At 56.8% G+C, this 10,345-nt stretch overlaps 1 protein-coding gene across 1 annotated transcript; it reads right to left on the minus strand.

Annotated features, from left to right (window-relative positions):
- Positions 1–5,892: 5,892 nt before the first annotated feature.
- On the minus strand, positions 5,893–9,498 carry Bsx (brain specific homeobox). The gene is made up of 3 exons (XM_042682832.1): positions 9,237–9,498; positions 7,362–7,558; positions 5,893–6,120 (listed from the first exon to the last, which is right to left on the minus strand). Exons 1-3 carry the CDS (start codon positions 9,496–9,498, stop codon positions 5,893–5,895), a joined length of 687 nt encoding a protein of 228 aa, XP_042538766.1.
- Between the last annotated feature and the right edge of the window lie 847 nt (positions 9,499–10,345).

Raw genomic sequence — 10,345 nt, forward strand, 5'->3', positions numbered from 1 at the left:
CAGGTCCCATGATGCTCAAGGTGAGGATGCTCTGGTCCACACTGCAGGTCCCATGATGCTCAGAGTGAGGATGCTGTTCTGACCCTCGCTGCAGGTCCCATGATGCTCAGGGCAAGGATGCTCTGGTCCATGCTGCAGGTCCCATGATGCTCAAGGTGAGGATGCTCTGGTCCACACTGCAGGTCCATAGTGCTCAGGGTGAGGATGCTCTGACCCTCGCTGCAGGTCCCATGATGCTCAGGGTGAGGATGCTCTGACCCTCGCTGCAGGTCCCATGATGCTCATGGTGAGGATGCTCTGGTCACGCTGCAGGTCCATGATGCTCAGGGCAAAGATGCTCTGAACCTCGCTGCAGGTCCTTACCTTCCTCCTTCCTCTAGTTGTTTGCACCCAAAGCATCACCATAGGTACGTCTGTAGCTCTTACCTCACATTCCTTGCCTTTCTTACCTGATTTATTGGACACACACATTTGTAGTGGCCAAGTAAGCAACAATTTTAATATTGGCAAAACCAAACTTAGAACGTAAACCTCTATGGTGAGCCACCTAGCCGCAATGCAAGATCTGACTGGGTTCTTCTGTGCTACAGAGTGTGCCACTCGAAGAGAAGGATCATGGGATGCTTATAACGGAAATCATGGAGGGAATGTTATCTAGTGTACACAGCAGGAATTCTGAGAAGGAAGGAATGAATAAAATGAAGGAGAAAAGGAACTACCACCAGAATATACTTGGGAGCAGGCATGGTGGCCCACCTGTAATCTCAGAACTAGAGAAGGGGGCGGACGGGAGGGAAGCAAGTTCAAGGCCATCCTGGGCTACATAGGAAGATTCTACTTGTGAATAAATGAATGTGTAAGTAAAATGAAATGAAGAGAGTACATGGGAATGACTTTGAATTCTCATCCCTACATATTTACTGGAATTATCTCTGACCACCAGATGTACAAATTCTGTAATCCTTCTAAAGTAACAGGCCATGAAACACAGACACCCATTTTATCTGAGACTTGATTTCTTCCAGGTATAAAATAAAGGGCATCAATTTTATCTAATGTTTCTTCCTAAGACTCTTTGTCCTTCATGTATTACACCACTCTGTTTCCACTTACTTTCTAAAACAGAGTGCTGGGATTTCTCCTTTCTTCCTTCCTTCCTTCCTCCCTCCCTCCCTTCCTTCCTTTTCTTTTTCTTTCTTCCTTCCTTCCTTTCCTTCCTTCCTTCCTTTCTTCCTTTCCCTCCCTCCCTCCATCCTTTCCTTCTTTCATCCCATTTTCCCTTCCTTCCTCTCTCCCTCCCTTTTTTCCTCCCTTCCTTCCTTCCTTTCTTCCTTCCTTCCTTCCTCCTTCCTTCCTTCTTCCCTCCCTCCCTCCCTTTTCTTTCTTTCCCTTCCTTCCTTCCTTCTTTCCTTCCTTCCTTCCTTCCTTCCTTCCTTCCTCCCTCCCCCCTTCCTTCCTCTTTCTTTCCCTTCCTTCCTTCCTCTCTCTCTCTCTCCCTCTCATTATTATTATTTCCGAGACAAGGTTTCACCATGCAGCGTGTTCTGGCCACTAAGCCACCGGTCCTCCACTGCAGCCTCGGGAGCTGGGATTGCAGGTGAACTTTGACAATACCGCTGCAGCCATCCAAATGACTCCCCTGACTGCCTTCCTCTCCACTCATTCCAGAGCTTTCCTCCTCTAAAATTAAAAGCTCCCAATCCTTTATTTGTTCTTTTCCACACTCATAACTGTCCAGCTTTCTGCACACAAGGTGACTTTTAGGTGGTCAACTCCTCTTTAAAACACGATGCCAAGCCGGGCGCTGGTGGCTCACGCCTGTAATCCTAGCTACTCAGGAGGCTGAGATCTGAGGATCACGGTTCAAAGCCAGCCCGGGCAGGAGAGACCGTGAGACTCCTATCTCCAATAAACTACCAGAAAACCGGAAGTGGCGCTGTAGCTCAAGTGGTAGAGTGCTTGCCTTGAGCTGAAGAGCTGAGGGACAGCGCCCAGGCCCAGAGTTCAAGCCCCACGACCGACAAAAAAAAAAAAACACGATGCCAAAAATATATACTACACACAAAGTTCAACTAACTCATTGTTTTTCTGTGTAAATTAGGAAGGCCAAGGAACCACCGACTCAACTAAGCCTGTGTATTGCAGGATTCTCTTAGCACCAGAAAGCATTTTGCTTGCTCTGTCTCTCCAATGACCACATCCATCCCAAGACGAAGCTCCTCTCTCGTGGAGCGGGGTCATGGATTCTAGTGAGGTACTCCTTAATGGCACTGTCGGTGAACACTAGGCTGGCTGGTGTATTGTTTATTTCTTATTTCTTATGTCATGATCAGACAATTACCAAAACTCTCTCTCAAAAGTCTATGGAATCCATGTTTTGTGATGTTTCTTTTGTCAATAAACAACATTTTTTCAAAAAAAATCTATGGAATCTAAACCATCTGAAATAGAGCATTGGGGACAAACATGAAAAATGAAATTATGACATTTGGGGTTGGAAGTGGTATTACTTGCCTACCCTGGTTATTTGAAGATGCCATAGTTCCTTCCCAAACCAGACCTGCATGTGTCTTTCTGTAGTACGTCATCACGAGCGTACTTTTGTCAGACCTTCAATCCAAGTGAAACTGAGTTGAGGCAAAGCCTGGGACATTCTCAGCCTGTGGAGGCTTTGATCAAAGCCAAAAAGTGCTATCACGTGACATTGAATTGAGACTAAATTGTGTCTATTCCCCTGCTCCACCAATCTTGTGTGTGTGTGTGTGTGTGTGTGTGTGTGTGTGTGTGTATTGTGTCATGGTCAGCAAGTCCGGTGTTGCAGTGGAAGCTTTTCCCTCCCATTCATTCGAGCGAGGAACTGCCACTGAGGGAAGAGCAAGGTGAGCAGGAACTGGCATCTCACCGCGCTTGGTGTTCATGAGCCACCCCTGGGTTCCCTCAGCTTCCACACCCACTGCCTGCGATGGAGCCCAGCACTGCTCATGCCGCTGCGGCTCCTGTTTACTGCTGCTTCGAGATGAAGCTCAGGAGATGCACCTGTGGGGCTCCTTGCAGGCTTAGACTGAACCCTGGCATCTTGGGAAGGCAGGAGGAGGAGATCAACGCCAGGTCGTTTTGTGTTTGTGTTCACCCTCCCAAATACACACTATTTCGACTTCAAAGATCCTTTCCAAATCCTTTTAGCAGTTCTTCCTGAGATTAGAAAAATGTGAATATTTCCCCCTTAGCTCCACGTTCTTGTGTGATAGTTTCAACTTTCCCTTCTAGGACATTCCTATTCACAAATCATATTTTTCTCTCTAATCAAATCATTTGTTCTGCTGTAAAGCATTTGCTGTCAATTCTTTTCTTGAAGTGATACTGAGGATGGATCGGGCTCAGTGGCAGATTACTTGCCTAGCATTCAAGGGGCCCTGGGTTTGATCTCCAGAACAGGGAGGAGGAAGAGGAGGAGGAGGGGGAGAAGGAGGGGGAGGAAGAGGGGGACAGGAGGAGGGGGGAAGAGGGAAGGAAAGGGGCTGTCATTCTGAACAGAGGAGAAATCTGGGCCTGTATTTTTTGTGTGGAGCTTGAACTCGAGGCCTGGGTGCTGTCCCTGAGCATTTTTGCTCCAGGCTAACACTAGCCCTCTACCACTTGAACCACAGCTCTGCTTCTAGCTTTTTGGTGGTTAATTGGAGATAAGAGTCTCACAGATTTTCCTGCCCAAGCTGGCTTTGAACCCTGATCATCAAATCTCAGCCTCCTGAGTAGCTAGGATTGCAAGTGTGAGCCACCAGCACCCAGCTTGTAATTGTTTTTAAATAAACACATCTACACAATCTAAAGAAATGAGATATTGGTACCCTGTGTCTTGTATATATATACATTTATCTGATTTGAGGAAAGGAACGGGAACAAGAAAATGATGAAAGTAAGGACAAAGGGTGAGTGGATGCAACAATGATAGTCACAAGACACTGTGCTGGAAGTGAACTTTACACCGGGGGGCTGGGGGGGGGGGTTCCACAGGGGGAGAAAATGAGGGAGGGGTAACAACGGTTGATCAGAAATGCACTCATTACCTTACTTATGTAACTGTAACCCTTCTGTACATCTCCCTTACAATAAAATTAAAAGAAGAAATGAGAGCAATGTGTATAAAGTGAGAAGTAAAAATACCAAAAGGAAAAAAAAACCGCTTACGAAAAACAAAGTGACCAAGAAGTGATTTTTTTAAAACTCCGCCTTGGTGTTATTAGCTAGCCTGGACTTGGTGAGTACGAGCTTCAGCCGTCGCAGCTCGGTTTCCTGTCTGTGAATGGGAGAAGCAGCATTTCTCAGCGGGACTCACAATCTCTGCGATTATGAATCAAATCCTTCGGAAAACCCCAAAGGCTCTACGACGCTGGTGTTTTGAAAGCAGTGGCTTGTTGTTTTCTTTTTGTTTTTGTTTTTTTGGGTTTTTTGCCTCTGAAAGATAAAATTAAGTGGCGAGCTCTCACTGACATTTAGGTTCGTCTTAGAAACCCCAAAAGCCTCTTGTTTTGTTTGGGGGGATCTAGGCTACATATATAAAAATCATAGACCTTAGACCTAGAAGGATCTGTCCATCTGCGCCCTTACTAGGGGAGCAAGGGCACGGAAAGATGGCGCGCAAGCCAAGCCCCAAGCCCTGTGTGCTGCTGAGGCTGCGGGTTGAGCTTTTCCAATCTTCCAGAAAGAGGGGGGAGGGGGCACGAGGGGGGAGGGGCCGAGGGGATAGGGAGTGGGGGGCAGAGGGGATGGGGGCACACACACACACACCCCCGCGGCTCTTTGCTACATGTCCGGAGGAGGAAGTGTTCATTTCCAATTCCAAACCTCAGAAAAGAGCCCTTCCGCCTTGGGAAGCCCGGAGGCAAGGTTTGCGGAGACCCTTTCCCGGCCCTCGGTGCGGGGCCGGCTCCCGGGACGGCCAAGGTCACGGCCAAGGTCACCGCCCGGGCCCCGCCTGCGGCGCGCGCGCTCGCGGAAACAAACGGCCGGAGACGCAGGGTCCGTCCCGGCTCTGCCCCGCGAGCCCTTTATTCTCCTGCGTCCGCGAGCCCAGTTAGGGGACAGAAGATGGGGGACGCTGGGGAGGGCGCTGGGCCCCGCCCTGCCGCCGCGAGCCGCCCCACGGAGCCGCCCGCGCCCGCGCGCCGGGTCGTGGGATTGAATCCGTCCTTCGGCCTCGTCTGTTGCTAAAACTTTGCTTCCAGCAGGCGGGGGCCGGGGCCGCTTCCACGCGCGGCGGGGCCGGGGCCGCTTCCACGCGCGGCGGCTCACGAGACGCCGGAGCCTCGGGGCGGAGGCGCCTCGCGTCTGGGGAAAGCGCTCCCGTGGGTTTTGCGCGCCCGCATCTGCCTCCCCGCCACCGCGTGCGCTCCGGCGCGAGCGCGCGCCTGGACTGCGGTCCTCCCGTCTTCGGTGCGCGCTGGGCCGGGCCGGGCCGGGCCGGGGAGGGGGTCGCCCAGGGGCGCGGACCGGGTGCGGGTGGGGGCTGCGCGGTGCGCGCCGTACGGGCCGGGCTCCGGAAGGCTCGAACCCCGGTCCTCACCTGTGGCCAACCTGCAAGCCATTCCGCCTCGAGGAGGCCCGGGCGGGGCGGGGAGGGCGACGCGGGACCAGGGCCGGCGGGGGTGCGGCGAAGGGCGGGCGAGGCCCGCGTGGGCAGCGGGGGGAACCGGTGCCGGGCAGGGCGGGCCCGCGGCCGCCCCGCAGCCTCCTCCCGCAAGCACGAGGTGGGATCCGGGCCGGGGACGCCGCGTCTGCGCGGGCCGGAGCGCGGACGGCGGAGGGCGGACGGCGTGGGTCTCCGACGCCCGGCGGAGCCTGGGTCTTGTCTGCGGCGAGCCCCGCGCCCGGCCCCGCTCGGCCCGGCCCGCACACTCAGAGCGCCGCCGGCCGAGAGCCCGGCTCCGCCTCGTCCCCGATGTCCACCTCGTCCTCGGGCTCGGCCAGCACGAAGGCGCCGGCGGGCAGGCCGCGCCGCGCCGCCTCCGCGCCCCGCGGGCTGCCCCCGGGGCTCTCGGGCCCGTCCGGGGCCTTGGGCTCGTCCTGGCTCTTCCTCAGCTGCTTTTTGTGCTTCATCCGCCGGTTCTGGAACCACGTTTTCACCTGATTTCCGGGGTCGGGGATGGGGGCAGGGAGAGGGGAAGAGGGGGATAAAAACAAAATCAAGTCGGCTCTCGGGACAGTGACCCAGCTGAGGTCCGAGCCGGGAACCAAACCCGCTGCGATGCGTGGAACCGTTGGGTCGGGGCGCAGGTGCTCAGGGCGCAGAGAACCTCGCGCGTCCCAGGGCTCACTGTCCCCCAAGAGCCTGAGGTTGGAGCGGTGCGGCCAGCCGTGCCCGGCGCGGTGACCAGTCCGCCGCGGGCGGCTGGGCGCGTGGAGGGGGCGCCGCGGCGCGCGCTGCACCTTCCGCCGACTCCCACCCCGGCCTCTAAAGACCCGCGCCGCGCCCGGCCCGCCGCGCCAGGAGACTGCGAGCGAGCGAGCTGAGTGTTCGTCGGGGAGGAAAACCAGGGCCAGGACAGGCAGGGAAAGAAATTCCCTGCGAGCTCCAGAGGAGCAGACAGACAGACAGACACGGCCTCGGAGCCAAGGTCGGAGGCGTGTGCCCCGACCGGAGGAGCTGGCGCTGCGGGTGACTTGGAGCAAGAAGAGATGGAAACTAATTTTTTCCACCCTGGTAGGGGAATGAGAGGGAGTTTTAGCGCTCTCTCTCTCTCTCTCTCTCTGTTGACGGTGGGATGTGACACTCAGGAAGAAGACTGGGGACTGTGAGAATGAAATCAGGGAAGCAAACCACACATCTCCCGCGAGTGTCTCCGCGCCGGACCGGCGTCCATCTGCCTGGCCACCGGTTCACCCCGAGCCCGCCCCGCCCCGGCCCGGCCCGGCCCGGAGGGGGGTCTGGGAACTTGTCGGGGAGGACCGCGGGGAGGGGTCGGGCCTCTCGGGGGAGCGTCTCCTTTTTGTAGAGCCCGCTGGAGGAGGCTCGTCTGCCTCCGTCTGACATCGTATCACGTTGGCTGTGCGCATTTCTTGCGGGAAAAATAAACTACGCCCACTAGCTTTTGAGCTGACGTCTGGAGCGCGTGGGGGACTGGCTGAAGCGTGAAGTGAGCGGGCTCATCGTGACGAAAGTCTCTCGTTTGGCCTCAAAAGGAACCCTAAATCGGCCTGGCATGAATTCGGGGTGTCGGTGGTTTTAGTAAGATTCCTAGGGAAAGCTTAGGGGGAAAAAAAGGAGGGAGCCCGCACATCGCCCCGCGACGCCCTCCTCCCTGGGCCCGGGGTGTTGGAGTGGTGGGACCCCGCGCGCGGGCATCGCCGCCGCCCCCGCCCCGCACCTGCGTCTCGGACAGGCTGAGCGCCGTGGCCAGCTCCACGCGCTCCGGCGTGGACAGGTAGCGCTGGATCTCGAACCTCTTCTCCAAGCCGGACAGCTGCGAGTCAGAAAACACCGTGCGAGCTTTGCGGCGACGGCAGTGCTTCCCGGGCAGCTCGGCGTGCTGGGCGTGCGGGAAGAGCGCGGGGACCGGGACGCCTGCGGAGAGAAGAGCGGAGCGGCCTGCTGGGCACCGCCCGGGGACGCGCGTGCGCCGGTCTCCTGCGTGGCCCCCAAAACCACCCGCCCCCTTCCCCCGGGAATCCTTGGGTCCAGGACGCACGGAGGAAGCGTGGCGCTCGGGGATCGTCTCTAAGGCCCCAAATGATAGTGGAGGACTTTTTTTGGTGGGGGGGAGGCGGCTCCTAGCGGCCCCCTGCAAGCACCAGACCCCGGCGACGCAGCGCTGCTCGGGAGAGAGGGGCGATTTGACCTCGCTTTCTAAACTCGCTTCTCTTTCCGGGGTCATCCCCATCCTCCAAAAGAAAGGAGCAAAAACTCTCACCGAGACGCCCCCGGCCTCGCACTTTTCCTTGTCAGTTTCCAGACACCACTGGAGACCCTGCCCCCCCCCCCTTCCTGCTCCCCTCTCTCCCCTCCGACTCTAAGGCTGGAGAAGCGGAGAGCTCCCGTTGCTCCTTCCTCGCCCGGTCAGGGGAAACTTCTCTGTCCCCGCCCGACGCTGGGTTTTATCCCGTAACCTGGCAGAGCAGAGCTGGGACACCAAATCTGCCCATCCCAGGGAGGAAAAAAGGAAAGGGAAAGCAAGCAGCACAGAACGCAGGAGGGAGCAGCACCTCCGGGCGGAGAAGAGAACGTTGCCAGAATGTTCAGCCCGAGGCGAAGCGGGTGTGTGGTGCAGCCCCAGAGCAGATCACCCACTCCCCGGCCCGGCCCCGCGCCGGGACGCCCGGGTTCGTCTCTTTGCTAGCGCTTTTAGCTTTTGTCCCAGGCTTCAGAGCCCACTGCACGACCTGCCCCGTCTCCCCGTTCAACGCCTTGCCTGCGTGCGCTGCTGAAACTCAGCAAGTGGACTAGAGCAATTCTTCCATGTTGTTTTGAAAACATAAGCGTGTGGCCTCTCCCCCAAAGATAGGAACGCATCTAGGCATTTCCCCCACGTTTTTCTGTCCAGATCAGTTTGCCAGTCCGCATTTCCTGCCACGCTGTGGAAATCAAATTCCTCGCGTTCCCTGATGCAGCCACTCCAACAGTGAGCCAAGAAAGAGCCTCAGTCCCATGCGGAACGGTGCGAACGGTGCGGGTGAAGGGGGGAAAGGCCCGCATCACTCTCCCTTTCCTTCTTACCCCTCTTTGCCCTTCTTTGGGCCAATCCAAACCTTTCTTCCTCACAGTATTGCAAACCCTTGTCCATTCATGTCTGTGCTCTCGCAGAGTCTGCCACAGCCAAGGAGAGCGCGGGTGTTTCCAGTTTCTGAGCTGCAAAGTTGAGTTCAGCTCCAAGGGACTGGGGTGCCCGGGGTCTCCCTCTGAGGGGGTTGGGGGAGAGGCTATGGATCCCTTGGGATTGGGAAATGGACCAAAATGACCAGGAAGAGCCAGTGCGGTTGAGCACTGCCCCACAGAAATACCAGCTCTGGCCACCTCCGCCTGCCTGGTGGTTAGACAGACATCTCCCTGTTATAAAACGGTGCAGAGCGGGCACGAGCCAGCCCCATGGGTGCAAACTGGGGTGCCTAGAGGGAGATGTTCGTGCTCTCTACTGTATCCCCAGCCCTCCCCTGCCCCTTAGCGAGGGACGCCCCAGCCAGGCCGAGTCTGATGCAGCTTTCCTTCGCTCCATCAGTCTTGGAGGCTTGAGGCCCCTGCTACTTACCCGAAGCGGTGAGGAAGTAAGGCTGGTGGTGGTCTCCCTTGTGCAGAGGGTGGTGGGCGTGGGGGGCGAGGAGGGTGGGTGTGGGCATGAGGGGGTAGCCATAGTCTAGCAGAGGCACGCGCGAGGCCAGGGAGCCGGCGAAGTGGTCGGGAGCCACCTCCCTCAGTGGCTTGGGCTTGTGCAGCAGGATGTCCTCGATGAAGAAGGACGTGGGCCTCTGAGAAGACGCAGGGTGCAGAGGTGAGGTGAAATTGAGATTCATCTCGAGGCGAGGGCTGAGGGCGTGAGAAGCAGGCAGCTCTTCGGGCAAGTCTGGTGGAGAGGCGAAAGCCCCTCTCCACGGCTCCAATTCCCGCCGCTTCCTCCTGGACCTGGGCTATCCCGGCGCTGGAGAGGCGAGGAGACGAGCGCGCGCCCGGGTAGGTTGAGTCTGTGTGGGGGGAACGGGCGGCTTGGAGAGGGTGGCCGAGGGAGCCAATGGCGAGGCTGCCAGAGGCAGGGGGAGGGTGCGGTGGGCTCTGGGCGGGGCGGGGATCTGTCCGCGGTGCTGAAGACGCCTGGAAAGAGCGGAGCCCAATGGGTTTAAGTTCCTACCAGGCTCCTCGGCCTCCACGTCTGCCTTTTGGCTGCACGCGCCGCTTTCCTCAGCCCTGTTTTCTTTTCAAGAACGCTAAAGGGAGGGGCAAGCTCCTTTTGAAAGAGAAGACATCAAAAGGGACCCAGTGCAATAGACATAAAGTACTTTCTCCCTCGGTTGGGCCTGGGTTTAATAGGTGACCCAGAAGGAGAGAGTGTCCACCGCTTTAAAGTTGCTAGACTTAACGTCCATTAGTGGGAGGAAGAACTGGATTCTTGAAGTAAGTAAAGAAAACGACGACCGTCCAAATCACATCCTTTATCCTAGCTGCAGGGAGCAGGTGGGTAGAAGTGTAGATGAGCATTGAATGTCTCGGTCACTTTAAATACTGTCTACAGCCATCCCTGGCTGTGGTCCTCCATCCTCCCTCCCATTTACCTTTCCCTTGAGTCTCTCCTACGGATGATTGCTTCTGCCCTGCCACTGTTTCCCACATCAGCCTCCCGAATAATTGTCCTAGCTTTGGTCTCCT

Source organism: Dipodomys spectabilis, unplaced genomic scaffold (genome assembly GCF_019054845.1).
Source record: "Dipodomys spectabilis isolate Male_0828 unplaced genomic scaffold, ASM1905484v1 ptg000076l, whole genome shotgun sequence".
Taxonomy (NCBI): domain Eukaryota; kingdom Metazoa; phylum Chordata; class Mammalia; order Rodentia; family Heteromyidae; genus Dipodomys; species Dipodomys spectabilis.